Here is a 23,140-nt window from a genome sequence, read left to right as displayed (position 1 = left end):
CTGCCACTACTGGCTGCATAGAGGAAGCACTGAACGGTCTCCTCATCTGCATTTCCAAGTTATGTTTCATTGCAGCCAAGATCCACCCTTTAGAGCATCACCACCCAACAATGAATGAGTCCAGGCATAATAAACAGGCTAGGTTGCATTGAAAACATACCTGTAGTCATAATCTAGGTTGCCTGCTAACTAGTATTAGACAAAATAATACTAGTTACAAGACAAAAACTAGTATTAGGATGCATGTAGACACAAAAACGACACATTCTCAAGAATCTACCCTTCTTAAACAGAGATCTAGTTGATTAAATTGTACTTTCAGATTGAAACAAACTATTTAGTATTCAGCAAATTTCACTGTGATTAGTTATGTGAAAATCTGAAGTTCTTGAAGAGAACATCTGTTGACTTTTGCATTGCTATTGCAAATGTCACTATACTCAGTATGTATACTCAGGGTACCAGGGGAGCGATTAATAAAACAGGCTATGATAACACACCAGGCTAGAAAACCATGACCAGCAGCAACAAACTGAAAACATGGGGTATAAGTCCAGGCTAATATGTTTGTTTATAATCACATTACACAAATAATTTAGAAAATGCAAAGAATTATTAGAAAACCATAAAAAATGAATAACTATGTACTGGTTTTCCACCATTTAAAGCCAGAATGTGTTACCGTCATCAGTTCTCCAACTCGATCGTTACATAGCTAGCTAGCTGAGCTAGACTTTGCTAAAAAATCTGAAACTACGAATAAGTAACCAACTTCAGCGTCGTGGATAGGAGTTATAGATAACTATTACAAGAACGGAGTTGAAGATAACATGCTAACAGCTTTACACTAATTCCTAAAGCAAAAATGTTAATATTGTTAACAATCGCTAAACAGATGCTAAAGGTCCCTTTTAAGTGTCAATATTATCAATTGACAACATGGAATGCTAAGGACTTAAACATATGCACACAAAAATGAACAATCCACCATTTCCTGACTTTTGTTCAGCAGTTATAAAATAAGTATAAATTTCTACATGACTTAAACAAACTTAACATGCATGTAAAAAAAATTGTCTATAGTCTACCAACCTGGTAAATGGACTATTTTTGTATATTTGTATTACATTTCTTATTTGTATTACATTTCTGGCCTGTAAACAGTGAACGAGATGACAAATGAATATGACGGAAAGGAAAGACTTGTGGTTACTATCATCCTCAATCTGAGGGGCAGCGCCACAGTAGACACTCCAGACATAGCCCTGTCACACTACCTCATACTGGTGAATCTACAGGAATTCAAGTAATTTAGCAGCTATATCCTACTTATATCCAAAGGTAGTGTTAGTGAACCTACAAACGAGCAGTGAACTAGCTAACACATCTTATATATTAACGCCAACTTCAACACTTTGCTAGTTAGCAAGGCTGGCTAGTACCAGGGTTGCCAACTCTCACGCATTGAGCGTGAGACACACGCATTTGACTGTCTTCACACGCTCTCCCCTCCAGGTTCAAATCTCACTCCAAGCGATCTTGAAAAGTTGGCAACCCTGTAGTACACAATTTACCAGCAGTCTGTGTAGATGTGTGCCCTCGTAAAACAAATCCCCCTCCCATTCTGTATGAAGTGGTAGGTTTTAGGCTTCTTACTCGGACCAGCTACGGCACTCATTTTTATACCCCTTGTTGTTTTTAGTTTAAATTGGAGGCTAGCTACGCAGCAAGGTAACTGAACAAGTTTGCGCGGTTTAATGTTCATGCGTAGGTTGTCAGAAGTTCATACGTCATATTGGCTATCCTGTATGTCAATCAAAAGACAACTGTCAGTGCAGATGGATGATAGCCTGTCATTCGTCCCCTACTTTTTATTGTCATGTGATCTACCCACACTTCCTTCGCGATCGACCAGTAGATCGCGATCGACGTATTGGGCACCCCTGTTCTAGTCAGTGAATAAACACATAAGTTAGAATTTAGATGATCTTAAGCTTAACACATTTTAAAACAACGTATTCGGTTATGGCACTCATTGAAAGGATGTCACACAGCTAGCTGATGGCTAGTTTAACGTTAGCGGCTGAAGATAACGCTAATGGACTATCGATCGATAATATAGTGCCATCAACCTACTAAAAGGATGCATTGAATGACTTGTTTTAGATCCCTGCTTACACGCCAAGTTACTTAGTCAAATTTTAGCTGGCAATTGTTTTTATTTCCCAAATAAAAAACAACCTCATTATTTATAATTATAATTATTTAGCCACCAATAAAACCAAAAGAAACTTTCATTTGAGTCGTGACTTTCATATTATTCACTATAATTTATGGACAGAAATATTCACATCAGCTACTATGATTGTCCCACCTCCAAGCCAGTTCATTTTGGATCAGCATTAATTTCTAGGAATTTATGACAAAATCAGAAAATTGTTTGTATTTAAATATGTTTTAGAAACTGTTCAAACGATTACTGCCTATGACTGTCGTCACAAGCACATTCTATTCTCTGTACGCGACAGCAATATTTAAAACGACTGGCATGTTCGTAGTCGCGCCGGCTATTTTTTCCTCGCACTTTTAACATTTTTAAATGTTTAAACGTTTTTTCTGTCAAAACTATTTTAAAACAGTTTCAGGAAGTTAGGAAAATGAATCTTCTGATTGTGACCAGATTTCCTGGTCGAAAAATCGATGATTGTGTTCTTCCAGATATTCAAAAGAAGCAACACGATGAAAAGATGAAACCTCTAATACATCCAAAGCTCCGTGCTCTCACTAAATTTCCATAACTTAAGAACTCGATGGATCTCTGGACGCCTCACCCTCCTCTTTGTGCCAAACAACACCCAGGACAGAGAGCAAGAGTGGACGTGTTGTGGAACCACAAGGTCTCAGACAGTGCTGTGACTGGAGAGCCTCCTGCCTCAACTTGCCTGGGAAGCCAGATCAAGGACAAGGTGGCTAATCTGTGCAGGCCCAAGATCACTAACGGTATTCCCATACGGTTCAGAAACTCCAGATTGTCCCAGGCTGCAGCTCTCGTGCGCGCAGCTCCCGTGCCAGTGAGCTCACCATACATTGGGACGACACATAGAGAGACAGAAGAATACTCCTATATTCCTACTAAGAGGATAAGAGGAAGCATCAAACTCCTCAGGGCTCTGTGTCCTACCTTAAGACTCCTACCATAAAACCTTAAGACTGAAAATGCACAACAGTCCCCTTGTTCTTCAGCCTAGACCTCCTGCAAGGCTGTGTCCCCTGGACAACGCAAAGCAGCGACCCAAGGCCATACAGACAGCTGTTCACCATTCAGCCGAGACGATGCAGCAACTGGCGTCTTTTGCTCTGCAGACGGCGAAGACTTCCTGCGATGTAGTGGCCAGAGTCTTGGACTGGGCCTCTTAATGACACCGCTGTCTCATGTGTCCACCTCTCCAAGCCTGTCTGAATATGATGGGGTGGAAAATATGGACTCGGAGGAGGAGAGCTGAGATGCTAAGGAGAGAAGCCCTTATCTGTGCCAGCATTTACAACAATCAAGCACAGCACATCACCTGTGTGTATTATTGCTTTCATTATATGTTAGTATTTTTTCTACATTCACAAAATCAGCATGGGAAACAATAACCTCTTTAATGTATGCTCCTATGCTCGTTTGTTTAATCTATCTCTTTTAAACAAAGTGCACAGCAAACATGCATCGTGAACACACCCTTTTTGAATAAGGAACCAACTTCAGCCACCGAATAAGGAGCTGCGAATAAGTAGCTAAACGAATTTGAAACTGCGAATAAGTAACCAACTTTAGCGTCGTCTAAAATTAGCTTGAGAAACATTATAATACGAGGTTGCTTCTAGGGTTGGTCAGAGTCCTCAGGCTCCAAATTGGATTTGGGTTCAAGTCATTGGCTCTACAAGTCCGATGCTTGGATCTATTTTTCAGATCATAGTGGTATTCAGAGCCGTAGTGGCTAATCGGGAGATTTGGGAGGATTCCCGATGGGCCGGCTCATGTCAATCTCTAGTTTGGGCAGATTGAGGGAAAAATAATTTTGGGCTGGATTTGGGCATGAAACTCCCGAGCTGAAAAAGTGGCCCACTCCGGCCCTGGTGGTATTTCACACTTGATAGAGACTTCACCTTGTCCATAGCTGGGTATGGTTCCAGTGCTCAGTGGCAGAGCCAGACTTTTTTTCAAGGGGTGGCCAAAGGGTGACCAAGGCTTTATCAGAGGGGTCCATATACAAATGATGAATGAAAGGAAACACATATTTTCTCTTTAAATGACCATTTCCAGTGGGGTGGCCCTAGGGGTGGCAGGGGCTCTGTTGGGGGAGGAAATTGCCACCCCTGCCCCCCCTTTGGCTCCGCCACTGCCAGTGCTTTCAACGGAGATGGCCCAAGAACGCTGTTTATGTTTTTTATGATTTCAAAACCTAATTTTATGTTTTGGCTGGTTAGTACGACACTTTTCTGTGACTTGACAAACTCAGAACACATATTTACTATATTACTATACACAACCTTTAACGTGGCCATCAGCATTGCTAGTGTGACAGCTTAATGCTGGTTTTGTAACTGATTGAAAGTCATGACTCTTGTACTGAGGAAAGTACTGTAACCCTACTACAGGTGGCATGTTTTGAGTAGTCTCTCTCTTACTGTGATCAAACTGAGTGAGTCACATACATAATTCACTAACGATTGCCTACATTTGTTTCAGAAATATGAGGCAGGGAGTGTGCAATAACAAAGGAACCTATACTTTAAAAAGACATTTAAATGTGAAACTGAATTGTAGGATGTGAAACTATAGACCTACACAGGCACTGTCCAATGAATGGGCCGTTTACAGGAATTAAAGTCCTTTAAACCTGCAGTCTGTACTGAACTTTTGGTAAAATAATTGAGAAAGAGTTTTGATTCCTTCCATGTTCTTTGTTCTATCTTGAAAACATCAAAGCTGCCCATCACCTGGGCATTATAACGGAAGTGGTTAAATGACAACCGCAGGGGTGTACGGAAGTACACGGTAATTAATAATTGTGCCTATAACCCTCCCACTTCACACTTATCAAAAGATCAGCCCTGTTTATGTTCATATCAATTACTATAAATCTTGGCTGTCTTTTCTGTACCATGTTTTTGCATTATTTGATTAATTAGACACACTGTGAAAAATGGACCCTGCCAGTTAGATGATACAGCCTTGCTGTGCTTTCGTTTTCACTGCCCTGTTATATGAGCTATCTGTTTAGGAAAGGCTGACTAGTATGTATAAATATAAGTGGATTTTGCATTAAAAAGAGACATTTATGTTCTAGAGATGTTAATGGTCAATTTTCTGTCTGCTCATTGTTTTTTTTTTTCTCTGTGTGTTTGCCACAGACCACCAGTTTACCCCTTGGTCACCTTCAAGACACTTCAATGAGGACAGGCATCTGCCTACCACCAGGAGCATGAAGGGCTTATCCAGCAGCCGGGCCCATCACCAGATCCCCCTGCCCCACCCGTGCGGCCTGGTGGAGTGCGAACACCCGCACGACCTGCATGGCATGCACATGGCCGACCCCCGCCACTCCTACCTGCTCAGCCCCACGGAGAGCTGTGCCATGGACTATCGCCACCGCTACTCCCCACGCAGCTCCATCCATTCCGACTGCATGATGATGCCCCCCGGGGTGCTGCCCCCTGCTGGCACCGCGGAACACGTCTCCAGCAGCACCTTTCCCAGAATGCACTACAGCTCCCAGTATTACGACCCAGCCACACGGGAAGACTGTGCCACCATCACCGCCTCCGCCCCTTCGGCCGCCGCCATTGCAGCATCCTCTGTGTCCCATCACCATGGCAACAAGAGCAACCGCATCCCTGCCAACCTCCTGGACCAGTTTGAGAAACAGCTGCCTCTGCACCGCGACGGCTTCCACACGTTGCAGTACCAGCGGGCGTCCGCGGTGGCCGCCGGCGAGCAGAGAAGCGAGAGCCCCGGCCGGATCCGGAACCTGGTGCACTCCGTGCAGAGGCTCTTCACCAAATCGCACTCGCTGGAGGGTTCATCCAAGATGAATGGCACCAAGGGCGATGGTGGAAGCCATCAGCACCACCACCACCACCACGGGGGGCACCACTCCTCCAAGCACGGCAGCAAGCGCAGCAAGAGCAAGGAACGTAAGCACCGCTCCGGCGGCTGGTGGAGCTCCGACGACAACCTAGACAGCGACAGCACCCACCGCACGGCCAGCGTCTTGGGCCGCCACCACGCGGAGCACATGGGGCACTGCTTCCCCGACACGGCGCACACGCACTTCGGCGAGCTCTCGCTCAAAACCTCCAAGAGCAACAACGACGTCAAATGTTTAGCCTGCGAGAGTCTGGCCATGGCACCCGACGGAAAGTTCATGAAGAGAAGCTCGTGGTCGACGCTCACCGTCAGCCAGGCCAAAGAGGCGTACCGCAAGTCCTCCCTCAACCTGGACAAGTCCACAGTTCATCATGACCTGAAGCCCTCACTGCGCACCAGTCATTACCTGCAGGTCAGTGGAGCGTTCAGCTGAAGCCACACTGCTGTTGCAAAGCTGAGGTGGACGAAAATGTGGCGGTTGTGACGATAAATGGTTTTGGTGTAGCTCAGATAGTTTGGAATGGTCGATTTTTGACGGATCAAGGAGTCACAGGCAAAAAAATTGACACTTTTAGTAATCAGTTGTTAGTAATCAGTAATCAGTTCCCTTTAGTCTTTTTTTTTATCGGTATCATCAGGACATAGTAGTATATAGAATGGAACATTCATGCACTGTAATGAGGTCATGAAGGAGTATTAAAGTTAAACATAAATTGTCATTCATACCAATAGTCATACATATTCCATAATGTATGCATATGTCTAATGTAGAGTCTTTGGTGCGGTTGAGAATGTGGAACATTTCTCCAGTGGAGCTCAGGTTGTCAGACTGTACCTACTAGTTTCCTCCGCAGAGATGACAGCATACCTTGTTTTGCTCATGATGATGCGGTCAGTAATGGCTTTGTGGGTCTGGACAGGTCCTGACAGGTTGTGATGATGTTGGTCTGGACAGGTCCTGACAGGTCGTGATGATACTTGTCTGAACAGGTCCTAACAGGTCATGATAATGCTGGTCTGGATAGGTCCTGACAGGTCATGATGATGCTGGTCTGGACAGGTCCTGACAGGTCGTGATGATGCTGATCTGGACAGGTCCTGACAGGTTATGATGATGCTGGTCTGGACAGATCCTGACAGGTCATGAAGAGGCTGGTCTGGACAGGTCCTGACAGGTCGTGATGATGCTGGTCTGGACAGGTCCTGACAGATCGTGATGATGTTGGTCTGGACAGGTCCTGACAGGTCTTGGTGATGCTGGTCTGGACAGATCCTGACAGGTCATGATGATGCTGGTCTGGACAGGTCGTGATGATGTTGGTCTGGACAGGTCCTGACAGGTCATGATGATGCTGGTCTGAACAGGTCCTGACAGGTCGTGATGATGCTGGTCTGGACAGGTCCTGACAGGTCATGATGATGTGGTCTGGACAGGTCCTCCTGACAGGTCATGATGATGCTGGTCTGGACAGGTCGTTATGATGCTGGTCTGGACAGGTCCTGACAGGTCGTGATGATGCTGTTCTGGATAGGTCCTGATAGGTCATGATGATTCTGGTCTTGACAGGTCCTGACAGGTCGTTATGATGCTGGCCTGGACAGGTCCTGACAGGTCGTGATGATGCTGGTCTGGACAGGTCCTGGCAGGTTATGATGATGCTCGTCTGGACAGGTCCTGGTTGCATTTGATACTGCACATTTTTTGTTATCTCAGTTTCCTTCACTACCTATTTTAGTATTATCATTCTGTTGGTAATAAATGGTCTGGTTCCTAGGATACAAAAATTTTAAACTGTTTTGTATCTGGACAGTTCTATTAGTTCTGTTAGACTCAAGGTTAACGGTATAACTATTTTTGTATTTGTGCTATTTTTGTAGCGCTGTTTAGCTTCAAGCCCAAACCATTTTAGAAGACCATGGAATTCATAAATGAAAATTGTGATATTTTTATGTTCTTTTGTATTTCATCAGTCATTTATTACAGGGTCTGTAATAGCTTCTATGAGAACAATTGTATTTTGGACTTAAATATGTGGTTAGTTGTGATGGCTTCCACTGTTGATTCACCAACATGTTTTTTTTCCTCAAAATATTGTAGTTCAATTAATTCGATTTTAAGAAATAAAAATAGTAAAACAAATTAAAAAATTACACAAACTGAACATTTCACCTGAACACCTGAATAAACCACTTGAGATCTAACTATAATCTGATTCTTCACTACTTCAAATATGTCAGATAATACTCTAATTTGCATTTCTGATCAGTTTAACAGCTTTTCTAAATAAAACATATTGAATCTATTTAAAAGTATTTAGGTTTCAGGAGTGAGACTATGGTAAGACCACTTTCTAGGGCCCCTGTGTGATACAACAAGTGTTTGCGTTATAATCGGGAGTTCACTGGTTTCAGCCGATGATGCCACAGCCATCTGTGTCTGGGTGTCCAAGGGAGCAAATTGGTGTTGCTCTCTGGGCATGACATTACCCTGAGTGTGGGTTACCCTGAGTGTGGGTTACCCTGAGTGAGTTGGGTTAACCTGAGTGTATTGGGTTACCCTAAGTTGAGATGGGTTAACCTGAGTGTGTTGGGTTACCCTGAGTGAGTTGGGTTACCCTGAGTGTGTTGGGTTAACCTGAGTGAGTTGGGTTACCCTAAGTGTGTTGGGTTAACCTGAGTGTGTTGGCTTGCTGGTTGGTGGGAATTAGCATAATGACTAAAATGGGATAGAAATTGGAAAAAATAAAACTCAAATATGATTTAGCATAATGAGTCAATTGGTAGGAAAAGTTTCCGCTTGCTTGGCAGCTTCTGTGGGATCACCAAGGCATTTGTGGTTGCTGACTGAGTCCTTCTTTTGAGCCTTGTACTGAGGGAACCAGGTACAGTGCTGTGCTAAGTATCTACTTACCAATCACAATAAATGGTTAGGAGTCACTATAGCAATAAGCATCTTGTTGACTGCAAACAGTGATGGTTGTCCCATTGTTCGTGTGATTGGGTAAATACCAGATGGATACACTAAAAAAACATCAGGTGGTTATATTAAAAAAGGATTATTCTCAGAACCGCTAGTTAGTGGCTTTGTTGGAGATATTTGAACTTGCTAGCACAGAAGACCATTCAAATTATAAGCTACCTTCAGAGGTTGGGTTAGGGTTAGGGTTATGATGTCAGACGTTTGACATTTGTGAGAAAAATGCATTGGCATGATTGTGTAGGCATGTCTTGATTTCCTGGTCACTTTTACAGAATGCAGGATGACTTGTCTTAACAATTAAACAGCAAATGTTTGACGAGTTTGTGAGTGACAATCTATATGCAACAGCGAAGGTGCAGGTAGTGAAAGAAGCAAACTTGCCCTCAGATATTCATACAGGAACATAAGAAAATGTGAGAGTGGCAAGAGGTTTTCTGTATAACGACACAACAAACGCAATTTACACATTTGCTAAATGTAATGTTTAGTAGCCAAACTATCTGAGATGAGCAACATTAGCTGAGGAAACAAGGCACAATTTATCTAAATTGACACAACAAAAGCAATTACTTTAAGTTAAAAATAATGAGCTAATTTAACTTTTTAATGAACATGATCAAGTCTATTTGCTTGTCTGTTAATAAAAATGCAGTTTTTACCATTGGTTTAAAAGTAGCTACATGGATTATTTTTTCTCAGTCAATTTGGTACATTTCTCACATCATGGTTTGAAGTTGCACATCACAAGTGCATTTCTCAAAACAGTTAGTGCAAACAACAAAATGAAATACCTGCAAAAGCACATACTTCAGCCAGAATTCTTTGTTTTTGAGTAAAAAGCAAATATTTAGGTCAATCAATTTGTCAGTGCCATCAGAATATCAAATTTATGTGCCATTGCCTATGAACAAGGCAGTCAAAAAAATACTTGTTGTCAGTGCAACTGTAAGTCACAGTCAGTGCAGACTGTAAGTATATTCTGATGGAAACTAGCTATAAGCTTTGATTTCAAGAACGCTGCACATTCTGTAGTATATCAAATGAAACAATACGTTACACACAAAATACAAACTTACACAGAGTTACACATTACTGTATGTGGGGGACTGATAGCAAAAAAATTGGACTGGAATCAAATTTGTACAGCAATATTCTTTGACTGTATTGTTCGCACTGCAATTTGTTGACAAAGACAAATCTGACTGAAAAGACAGACAACTGTTTGACTGGAAAAACTGCTAAATTAGAAACTTACTCTACACATTCAAAACAACCTGAGCACATACAGCCTCCTCTTGTTGAGGTGTGAAAATAGAACCTCTGCCCCCCTATGAGCTAGTCTTGATATCTTGTATGGTATAAGAATGCAAAAATGCAAAATATAAAATTTAATACAGTTTTTCTCAATTTAGTTCATTTTTCAGATCAGAATTTAAACTCTCAAAACTGTTCATTCAATCTCCACATCTTCTTGTCAATTGTGCACATCATATTCGCATTTCACATTGTTTTTCACATTTTGCAATTACTTTTGTACATTTTGCAAATGGTCATGGACAATTGTGCTGAACATGTCATAATCTCTAAGGCATCATTTACATTTTTTTTTTCATATTTTGGTAATTTTATCCTAACTTGATTAAATTATTCCCAGGTGAAGATTCAGTTACAGTATAAAAGGGAATTTGTAAAGGTTTAGATCAGGGGTGCCCATTACGTCGATCGCGATCGACCAGTCGATTGCGAAGGCAGTGTGGGTCAATCGCGAAGGAAGTGTGGGTAGATCGCATGACATTAAAAAGTAGTGGATGAATGACAGGCTATCGTCCATCTGCACCGACGGTTGTATTTTGATTGACATACGTGGTAGACAATCTGACGTCTAGGGTTTGACACACGCAACACCCGCCCACCCCCTCCCCGTCTACGATCGACACACATCACCGCCACCCCCCACCCCCCAGGGAACGATCGACACACGCCGCTAAAAAATAAATAAGTAGATTGCAAGGTGAAAACCTGTGGGCACCCCTGGTCTCAACCAAACCATAGGTCAGAGGTGCATCTCATGAACCTTTACTGTGATTAGCAAACATGTATAGATGCTAAACACTGCAGTATCACAAAGTCTCAAAATGGAAAGACAAGTCCATGTACAGGGTGAACAGCCAAGAAGAGGAGTAAGACTGTGTAGTGTAGAGGGGTAAGACTGTGGTGTAAGGCTGAGGGGACAAAACAATAAGGGCAACAATTGTGGACCATGTTTTACATGTAAGTCATGGTCTTACAATGGCTGAAGCTGGTCGCTGGGTGCAGACATCTGTGTCTTCAATCGTTTCTTCAGCTCTGACCTATGGTTGAGGCCATTGGTTGATCTAAACCTTCACAAATTACTGTAACTGAATGTTCACCTGGGAATAATTGAACATCAAAATGTAACAAAAATGTTTTAAAAGAAATGTAAAATGATGCCTGAGAGATTATGACATGTTCTGCACTTTTGCATGTAATGACCTAGGCAATGACCTAAAGCCTAAAGGCTTTGGAGGGTAAGGCAATTCAACAGACATATTTTGAATAAACATGATATAAGCAATTGATAATGCAAAAAACAACAGACAATTGTCCATGGCCATTTGCAAAATGTACAAAAGCAATTGCAAAATGTGAAACACAATGAGAAATGCAATTATGATGTGCACAAGTGACAAGGAGATGTGGAGACTGAATGAACAGTTTTGAGAATTTCAATTCTGATCTGAGAAATGAACCAAATCGAGAAAAACTGTAAAGTATTGATAAGATTAGCAAAACTGAGAAGCTAATCCTATATTTATATACAGTATATAAAACAAATGAAAGAAGGTTGGAGTAAATTTAAACATTGTTTTGTATTAGCTTTTTGTCAGGTTTATTTTATCTCAGTAAAGTCAGTAAAAGATTTGTTCATTTCCTAAATAAGACCTATATGATGTAGTTTTCAAAGGGTTAATCTGTCAGACATGGTCACAGTGTGACTGATAAAGCCAAAGCACACAGGAATCTCTGCCTCATGGCTGTGATATGCTAAAAATAGTCCGGAAGCAGGTGACTTCAAACCAATGAATCTAGGTGACATTGTGGCACATGCAATTTAAGACTTATGATTCTGTATTTCCGTGTCTTTGGGAAGTCTATCAGGTGTGTCACCAGAGATAATTTTTTTTCTGGTGCTCTGCAGTGTTGGGGTGTGTGGTGTGCGGGTGGAGGTTTGGTTTCTTGACATTTTAGCGAGGGCACTCTGAAATTTAGGGTTTCTGTTAATGTCCTGGTCCCCACATTGTTTTAATTTGTACCCTGACACACATATACTTGTGCACATGAATGCAGTACCTGTGAATATCTGTGTTAAACAAAAGGTGAGATATTTAGCTAATGAGATGAGATATATATGCAAGCTTCACAAGCCAACCTACGAAACCATACCTCTAAATATAAAGTGTAACATAATTATCCCATGGCCAAGGCTTACACACTAGCAGTACGCAACAGACACATGATAGTGCACACAATTCAACTTCAGTTTCTCGGATCACACACTCATGCTGCCAGTTAAGCCTACACTAACACCTCGACTAATGAATTAACAGTGTTTTTTTCAATAGACCTAATGTTATATGAATGGGCATCACATAGAGATAACTATAAGGAGTATAGTTGCACCATAACCAAATGCATTAAATTAATCTACATTTACATTTACATTTTGAGCATTTAGCAGGCGCTCTTATCTTGACCGACATTAAGAATGTGCTTTAAACTCAATGAATACAACAAGTACAACAAGTTAAGACAGAGTTCAACATACTATTGAACTAAAATACTGGTGAAACACAGGAATCTTTGCTAATACCTAGACATGCAAAGGAAGTGTAAATTATATCAGACAATAAGTGCAATAGCAAACAATACCAAAGGCATCATCAGTATTATGATTTTCCTAGGTGCAGGATCAGTGGTCTTTTAAATATTCCACAAACATACGTCTTCACAAAGAAGTCTTCAGTCAGCATGTGACAGTGGAAGTTTGTCCCTTCATCTGGGAGCCATGAGAAAGATCTGCCTCCATGATTGTCCTCCACGATGCTGGAAACATGGTGTTTTAAGCTGAGGCTCAAAGTTATTGAGGCGCGGATTGGGCTTTGACCATTGCAGGGTTGCCAACTTTTCAAAATCACTTGGAGTGAGATTTGATTTGTGTGTCAAATGGACACATAAATTATTATATGTTTATTTGGCGGGGAGGGGGGGGGGGGGGGGCATTAATTATTATATGTTTATATGTTTCATCTATGCTGCGCCTAAAGCGATCGATCGCCAGTGGTTGGCGCCAGAGCGAACTAGTAACTCATTGAATCATACATGTAGATCAGAGATAAATAAACTAGATTTTTTTTCAGCGTGAGAAATCGGATGAATGGCGTATGAAGACAGTCAAATGCGTGTGTCTCACGCTCATTGCGTGAGAGTTGGCAACCCTGCCATTGTCGTCATGTAGAGAGGGGCTGCTCCATTTTTGGCTTTGTAAGCGAGCATCAGGGTTTTAAATCTGACGCCGGCAGCTACTGGAAGCCATTGAAGGGAACACAGTGGAGGAGAGACGTGTGAACTTTGGAAGATTGAAGACCAGCCGTGCTGCTGTGTTCTTGATCAGTTACACAGGCCTGTATGGCCCATAGAGGAAGACCAGCAAGTACTAACTTGCAGCAGTCGAGCTTTGAGATTGAGCTTGAGATTGAGCTTGAGATTGAGCTTGAGACTGCACAAGCACCTGGATGGCTGCCTGCGAGAGAAATGGGACAGATCCTTCGCTTGTTACAAATTATTCAATGGAGGGAAAATGTTGTGCAGTGACTGCCATGGGCCCTCTTGGTGAAAGTTGCTTAAATCATCAAAATCGAAATAAACAACAGAAATTTCTTGGTGGTGCTAGTGGGATGCTCTGGCTACTGTTTGGGTAGCTACGGCACCCCCATGGCCCTCTGACACACTCTACAATGTGCAGACTGAATTTAGTAGATCAGAATTCAGATTAGAATTAGAATGTTGGATATTTTGTGGGAATATTCATGTGTAACATGTACCAGATTTATAAACCTTTTAAACATAACCATCATCAAATTAAAATTTAAAATTAAATTGTTAAAAAGTGTTTTCATGTGCTAGTTGGGTTCTTGCTAAACCCATATGCTTCATGGCTTCTTTGTAATATGGCTAACACCAACACATATTAATTCATGCATTTCATTACGGCTGGTGCATTGATTGAAGTATTGATTAAGTATCTGTTTAAGGAGACCAACTTGACTGCTTCTTTTATTCATAAGAGAAGCCATTTTAAATGCGACATCTTATTAAAAGACAGTCGCAATGCTACATTCTTTGTACCTCTTAGTAATTGTAACAAGTATCACTGAGATAGTGACTTTTAATTTACAGGTATTCACTATACTTATTGTAAACTTTGAGGGCCAGTTTTCCAGACTTGGACTACACTGTACCAATGTCAAATCAACAGCAGAAGTTATTTTTCATCCAGACTTAACTTGTGTCTAGCAAACCTGCCCAGAAATCCTACAGATCACTGAGATCCTACAGGTCACTGAGATCCTACAGATCACTGAGATCCTACAGATTACTGAGATCCTACAGGTCACTGAGATCCTACAGATCACTGATGCTACAGATCACTGAGATCCTTCAGATCACTGAGATCCTACAGATCACTGAGATCCTACAGGTCACTGAGATCCTACAGATCACTGAGATCCTACAGGTCACTGAGATGCTACAGATCACTGAGATGCTACAGATCACTGATGCTACAGATCACTGAGATCCTACAGGTCACTGAGATCCTACAGATCACTGAGATCCTACAGGTCACTGAGATCCTACAGGTCACTGAGATGCTACAGATCACTGAGATCCTACAGATTACTGAGATCCTACAGGTCACTGAGATGCTACAGATCACTGAGATCCTACAGATCACTGAGATCCTACAGGTCACTGAGATCCTACAGGTCACTGAGATTCTACAGATCACTGAGATCCTACAGGTCACTGAGATCCTACAGGTCACTGAGATGCTACAGATCACTGAGATCCTACAGATTACTGAGATCCTACAGGTCACTGAGATCCTACAGATCACTGATGCTACAGATCACTGAGATCCTACAGGTCACTGAGATCCTTCAGATCACTGAGATCCTACAGGACTCTGAGATCCTACAGATCACTGAGATCCTACAGGTCACTGAGATCCTACAGATCACTGAGATCCTACAGGTCACTGAGATGCTACAGATCACTGAGATCTTATAGATCACTGAGATCCTACAGGTCACTGAGATCCTACAGATCACTGAGATCCTACAGGACTCTGAAATCCTACAGGTCACTCAGATGCTACAGGTCACTGAGATCTTACAGATCACTGAGATGCTATAGATCACTGAGATCTTACAGATCACTGAGATGCTACAGATCACTGAGATGCTACAGGTCACTGAGATCCTACAGCTCCATCTTGGTCTGCTCCCACCGTGCTCACTGGCAGTGTCGGAGATCAGAGCAGCGCTGCCCCCCTTATTGCCACGTGATGACTCTCTAGGCCTGCTCCTGTTAATTCCAGAGGAACAGGATATGTTTTGGACAGAGGTCATTCATCAGCTGTGTAATTTTAACCATCTCTTTCTCTGTCTCTCTCATATATATGGGGGGAATTAGGAGTTCGCTGAATTTATTCCTAAAATATACCCATGCCTTGGAGTAAGATTGGATAAAATAAAAGCAGCAATGTATCCTGCTGTGGGTTATTGGACCAGCGGTAACTGCGTGACTGATTCATCTCAGACTCAGATTTGTTAAACAAGATAAATGTTTTGGTGGTGGTGTTTTCAATTGCAGCCTTTTACCGTTTTAGTTATAATTTATCAACCTGTGTGATCTCACCTGTGAACGCTATTAATACTTGACAGTTTCACACCAGCTACAGAGTAAGAAATGGTTTGCCGGAGTGCGGATTATGGTTTTCGGGGCATGATTTGCAGCTGCCGTCAAACTGTAGAGTCTGATGCCTTAATCAAGGTTGTACCATTACAAAACCCTGTCTGCTTTAGTAGCCTGTAATGTGGTCATATTGCTTGATAAACACAAAAGAAGTTACCAGCTCTCTTGAGGTGGCGCTGATGGATCTGCAGGTGCCTAATGGTGGACGGCAGCAGAACTCAGCGATGTGGCCAATGAAAGGCAAAAGACGAGAACAGACACGTCAAATCTGTGATCGTTTCCAACTTTCAGAGGAAGTCGTTAGACTAATGAGTCCTGATCACTCCACCCAGCGCCTGCTGGGATGACACAAGGAGGCAGGATTGTAAAGATTTAATTAAAGCAATCGTTTAAAATGTTGACGCAATTTTCAATTTTTATCATACATTTTATTTGTGTTTTAATATTATATGTCTTTAAAAATATTGGTTCCATGCTGCTTAAATTGTTTACTATGCAGATCGGTTTGCAAAAAGTTTATTTTATTTCAGAATAAAAGGTTCCAAAGTGGAGTCAAAGTGGAACCTTGGCAAAAAAAAAAGTAAAAAGACTGAAATGCTGTATATCAAACCTTGGACCCCCCCCCACCACCACCACCCAACGGCTTTGGGGAGTATTGACGAGACTATTTTAAACTTCAATACACAGTTTTTGTTACACCCATAGGGATGACCACAGCAGTGCAGTTAAGTGTTGCATTTGAAACCAGACCATGTTTCCTTGGAAACAAGATCATGTTTCATGGGTAGCTTTAACTCCTGCTTCGTCTTGCCTTAGGATTTTGTGAATGAAGAACCAGTTTCATGAAAAACTCTGATCCTTCAGGGTGTAGAATCAGGTTAAGGTCAAACTAGACCAGCCCAGCATGGACTGGCACCATTTTCCCTCCATAGCCTTCCCTAAAACATTTCAAACTGTGTTGTTTATTGTAGTCTCCAACCAATGGTAACCTTTTCCCAATGTGTCATAACTGGAGAAGAAGCATGGTGGAAGGAATCATAACATAGAAGACTTTACACACGTTTACTTGGGGTGTTTGTTTGTTTGTTTACAACGTCTTCATGACTGTGTGATGAAATTTGAAGATTTGTTGAGACGGAGGTGACGGTGCTGTATTTGGGAATTGTGTTACGTGTTCATCAGCATCTGGAGTGTCATGCCACATAGAAAACATTTAAATTCTGTAATATATTTGTGCTACACAGAGATGCGTGTGAAGGTGTAATTGAAGCAGCAGGTTTGTTAATACAAGAACCCTCCTGCTCTTGGGGAAGACCTGTTTGAATGTAAGGGCAGTGGCAAAATGAATCAAGACTTCTGTGGAAGTATTTAATAGACTTTTAGGGCTCTCAGGCTGGAAAGTCTTCAGCCTGTAGGCAGTGTTTCATCTTGTAAGTGCTAAACTGACCAGTATCTCTTTCGCCTCTCCTCTTCGGTTTGGACCAGCACCGAGAGTGTGTTTTCGCTGTCAGGCTGCCCATCTGTGCATCCACTGGGTGGAAAATTCATTTTGAGTTAGGCGCAAGACTGTTGTAGGCGTGAAACATTTAATTATACTTTACTTTGAGAACAGTGCTCTGACTTTGCCTGGCACTGTGGATTGTTCAGAGACTACCACAAACGCGTTCAGATTGTGTCCTTTACAGAATTTACTTGTCCTAGTATTGATTGATTTTCCTGGTAACTGATTACAACAAGCAGCAGGTGTAAGCTTGGATTGAACCCATGACCTTCTGGGCCTGTGGGGCCACAACCAGCTTCCATGGTTAAAGCTAAAGATGAATGGAAAGGATGCTGCCTACCAGGTTAAGTGCTGGTTAAGAGTGCCAGGGGCAGAAACATTCTCTCTCCTTTATTGACATTTCTAAGCTCGGCCCATTTGGTTTCTACACTGTTTCTGCATTTTTGACGACTCCCCGGAGGGCCGGTGGGATGCAAATACAGCAGGTTATTGTCAGCGACGCCTGAGCTGTTACAGCTCAGATGCGAGATGTCAACAAGCCAGCTAATTATCTTCTCGATTTGCCAGAGCAGTCATTTGAGCAGAACGATCAGCCGGGCCGTGCACACAAGCTTCTATGACATGTGGTCAAGGACGGTCTGCACACGGTGCTGGTCTTCGGGGGCGTTATTAGGTTAATTAGGTATTCATACTCCATTGCTGTACCTACATGTGGCCAATCCCTTCGTTTTTGGTCATGTCAGTGTGGTTAGAAGTTACTTAACTAATGGTAACTTTGTCTTTCTGTCTCTGTCTTTGTCTTTCTGTCTCTGTCTGTCTGTCTTTGTCTGCTCTCTGCACAGATGTGCTGTATTTCCAGTGCTCTCTGATATTAATGAATATTTTGAATGCACAAAAAGCTTCCGTTAAGTCTTCTATTTTAGTTTATACTATGTTTACGTGTATAGTTAAATTGTAATATAGTATAATAAATTGTAAAGTTACTTCAAACAAATTATACCTAAAAAGCATCAAGTCAAAATCACTAAAGAGCACTAAAGATTTATATAGTGCAGGACTCTGTTACAGTCAGCTGACTTTTATGTTTTGTACAATTTCAACTTTATACAACTGGTAGGAAAAGCTCTTGACAGCTTATTTAACTAAATGTGGATGTTGAGGTTTTGTGTAATGTGGAAGCTCAGCTCTGGAGCACACAAAACACGTTGCTTGAATGAGAGTGCTACAACGTGTGCATCACCTAAGCTGAGCACTGTCACTCCATTAGACTGAGAGTGTCTCCTACTTCAACCTCTGACTGTCATGTGCAGATAAGTCATTACCAGCTCGCTCACGCAGTGCTGTATCATTAAAAGGTGCCTGAGGAATGTAATACAGTTGACTAAAAAAATAAACGACAGAAGCTCGTCAACCATTGAATGACCTACTGAGTCAGCAGTCATGTGACTTAATGACTGGCACCGTGGAGTGTGTGTACATGTTAAATTAGCCATACCACATCTCCATCTCCTCATCTCCATGTCCTCATCTCCGTGTCCACATCTCCGTGTCCACATCTCAGTGTCCACATCTCAGTGTCCACATCTCCATGTCCTCATCTCCATGTCCTCATCTCCATGTCCACATCTCCATGTCCTCATCTCCATGTCCACATCTCCATGTCCTCATCTCCATGTCCTCATCTCCATGTCCACATCTCCGTGTCCTCATCTCCGTGTCCTCATCTCCGTGTCCTCATCTCCATGTCCACATCTCCATGTCCTCATCTCCATGTCCACATCTCCATGTCCTCATCTCCATGTCCACATCTCCATGTCCTCATCTCCATGTCCTCATCTACATGTCCACATCTCCATGTCCTCATCTCCATGTCCTCATCTCCATGTCCACTTCTCCATCCCCCACCCAAGGTTTAGGTGTCCTTGGCTTTCTCTGACATTTTTAGACACGCACACACACACACACACACACACACACACACACACACACACACACACACACACACTCAGTTGTCAGGGTAGCTGGGAACTGGAGATGAAGGGCTTGTCCGGGCGTCAGTTGACTAACCAGAGAGGCACCGTCTCATTTCCGAGGAGATGTCTTAGAGCGGCGGGAAAGTGTCCAGTCTGCAGCCCTCCCCGACCCCCTGCATGATGATCTGCTCATCTGTGGAGCTCAGCAGCTTGAGGATAACAGTCCATTACCCTTTCAATCTCCCGATCAGGTGGCACAGGGTTTAACCGTCAGCCCGCGGCCAGATAACCACGGCGATAACAGGGCCAAAGATTTGTAGTTGTTGGAGTCACGCTGATGTGAGAGTCCACGAGCTCAGAAGCCACTTATTTACCTTTCTCCTTAGGTGAAAAAGCTGACCTGCGTTACTGAAAATATCCATCCTCCCCCCTGATTCATGTGAAGTGCAAGTGATATTTTAACCCACGAAAGATTGACTGCCCTTACGTACCTCAGACTCTGCCAAACTCTTCAAGTAGCATCATAAATTTCAGCTACGGCTCAATCATATGTGACATAGTAGCAAACAGCTGTGAGAATGGATACCACCAGTAAAGGGAAACTTGCTGGGAGAGTCAGGCAGTGCCCTGGGCCATGGTGTGTGTTATTTTGTGGTGAAATGCTAAATAGACCAGCAACTCTGTTACTGACTGCATATATTAATCAGCAGGGGTGTGTCCTGGGGGTGTAGTTTCATAGTACGGTATTAACTGGCAAAAAACACACACAAGCTTATGGTGAAAATCTCTAGAGTCTGAAGGTGGTAAATTGCTAAGAAACAAGCTTTGCACAAAGCATCTCTCGACTGGCAAAAGATACATCCAATTTTTTCTTGCATATTTTAAAGAGCTAAAAAGATCATAAATGGGGACACTGTTTATTGTATATTCGTCGTGACCTAAAGAATGACTGAGAAGAAAGGCACATGTGGCACAGCTGTCTGCAGCTAGCATCAAACAGCCAAAAATAGCCGATTAGCCTAGTCATCATCAACAATAACGTGTCTTTTGTGCCTTAAACTTACAGTCATCATGAGTCTTAAAGATACAAATGTGCCTAGAAATGGCAAGACAGGTAGCAACTTTACATGTTTATACGAAGGATCACTCGGTTTTCCATGCAGTCCATGTCTCTGTGCGGAAAAGCAGAGACTCCTGGAGCAGTGAGAGGGGTCACGAACTTCATCCTGCGGTTTTTTTTTCCTGCAGTGGTATCGTTTAACCAGTAGATGGTAACAGACAGTGATATAGCCATTCAGTCATTGGGTTTGTTTCTTATAGTAACTGCTGTTATCGGTTACTGCTGCCATGACTCCGTCTACTCTTACGTTCAACTCCTCTGCACTGCATGCGCGAACATGACGATGAACCCAGCTCATTTCCGTTTGTGAAGTTACACCACCTCCTCTCGTGAATTTATAAATGTCAGCTAAGCCTCATCACGGTTCCCAACACTGTATCTGCAGTATTTAACCTCCAGTGTACGAATCCATCATAGATTCCTCTGAATGTTTCATCCAATAATCATGTAATTAAGGCACAGTCGTGTTATCTTAATCCTAAGATTTTCTGGTGGTAACCACGCCTGCATCTGCCCGTCCTGTTTATGCACATGCATGATGTGCCAATGTGTGTGGTCATGCACAATTGGTCAAAGCTGCATTTGTCCTATACATCCTTGCCTATAGCATTCCCCCCTTAAACCCTGGAGATGTGAGCAAAACCAGCAGCCCCCCCCAACACACACACACACACACTCACACACACACACACACACACACACACACACACACACACACACACACACACACACACACACACACTCACACACACACACTCACACACACTCACACACACACACACACACACACACACACACACACTCACACACACACACACACACACACACACACACACACACACACTCACACACACACACACACACACACACACACACACACTCACACACACACACACACACACTCACACACACACACACACACTCACACACACACACACACACACACACGAAAGCCACATTCAGTCAGAGATCCTAATGAATTTATAATGAATACAGCTACTCACGCAGGTCGTCATCAGAGTGTGCTGAATCGCAGGCTTCAAGGAGCCTTCAGAAGGCCGATGAGAAAAAGAAAAGATGACTGAGGAGAAGCTGTATGAGAGCGGTAATTAAAGGAGAGTTCTGCTCTCTTTTAGGACGTGTACGACGTGGCAGCAATTTTAAGGCTAAAAACATTTTTTCCACATAAGGGCTTTCAATAGGAACTACTGCACGCACACAGATTTGCTGCGAGCTGCTTGAGGTATAGGAGTGTTGTGCATAAGCACATTAGTCACGTCATGGAGTTCAGCTGGGTTACTGAAGCCAGCTCGGTTAGACGGTTGCCATGTTTGGAGTAATGTGAGATTGTGTATTGTGCTCATCAACGTGAAGATTTCGATCAAGCAGCCCAGATCATGAATTGCACCAGAGTTGCTTTTGTTGTGCATGGGGTCGGACATCACAGGTGTTTGCATCATGGTATTTGTTGAAGAAAACTCGGTGGGTGATGTTTTTCATGGCGTGATCAGGAGCTCATGGTGCACACTCATCTTCAGGATTTTGCCTTCAGATTTTTCCAGGTCTGTAGATCTGTAGAAAGCTCTCCTGTTCCATCTACAGTGCAGTGGTGTGGTATATAGTCCCATCAGTGTGAAAATATCAGTACCCAACAGTTTTTGCGAGGAGTTTAATCTCATGCCTCTGTTTGCTCTTCGCCTTGCGTTGTTTCTTCACAAAAACACAGAACAGTAAAATCTCCTGAACATTTGGTGGACCCACTCTCTGAGTAATCTCTGGGGACTGATCCAAAATGATTATCAAAAAAACAAAATTGAAATCTGACCACAGAATGGCTGCCAGAATCCAGTTAAATACTGTGAATGTGTCGTATTTTTGCACCTTCGTTTCCTCATTCCCAGGCCGTACCGACCTGCGTTGTCACTCCAGCAAATGAGCATGAGCTGATTTTCTGCCAGAAGGTTTTAGTGGCATTATTCACACCACACAGCAGAGTGGACCGTGATGCCACTCTGAACAGAAGAGACTCTTAAAGGGGGAACGACACCATGTGAGCTGACAGTGTTAGTCATCCATGTCTGCGCAGCAGGTAATGGACAGAGGCATACACACACACATGCACACACACACACACACACACACACACACACACACACAGAGGCAAAACACATATACACATGTGAGAGTCTCACACACACATATACTCACTAATGTAATCCGGCAGATGGTATTTCGATTTACAAGGATGTTTGCAAAGTTTAGCCCTTTTAGATTGATTGGTCTCTGTTTGAGAGGATATCTGACACCATCAAGGTGTATTGGACTGTTCACCTTCATGAACAAAATACCAAAAGCAGCCACGAAAATTCACTCA

General features: G+C 42.6%; 1 protein-coding gene across 2 annotated transcripts in view; it reads left to right on the top strand.

Annotated features, from left to right (window-relative positions):
• Positions 1-23,140, top strand: part of dlgap2b (discs, large (Drosophila) homolog-associated protein 2b) — a 127,920-nt gene that overhangs the window by 63,555 nt on the left and 41,225 nt on the right. For both annotated transcript variants that reach the window (XM_077017648.1, XM_077017647.1), the window contains exon 3: positions 5,401-6,548. In XM_077017648.1, coding sequence (XP_076873763.1) covers positions 5,401-6,548 — 1,148 coding nt within the window. The remainder of the gene's footprint in view (positions 1-5,400; positions 6,549-23,140) is intronic.

Source organism: Brachyhypopomus gauderio, chromosome 9 (assembly GCF_052324685.1).
Source record: "Brachyhypopomus gauderio isolate BG-103 chromosome 9, BGAUD_0.2, whole genome shotgun sequence".
NCBI lineage: Eukaryota > Metazoa > Chordata > Actinopteri > Gymnotiformes > Hypopomidae > Brachyhypopomus > Brachyhypopomus gauderio.
This window is presented reverse-complemented; position numbering and strand designations above follow the sequence as displayed.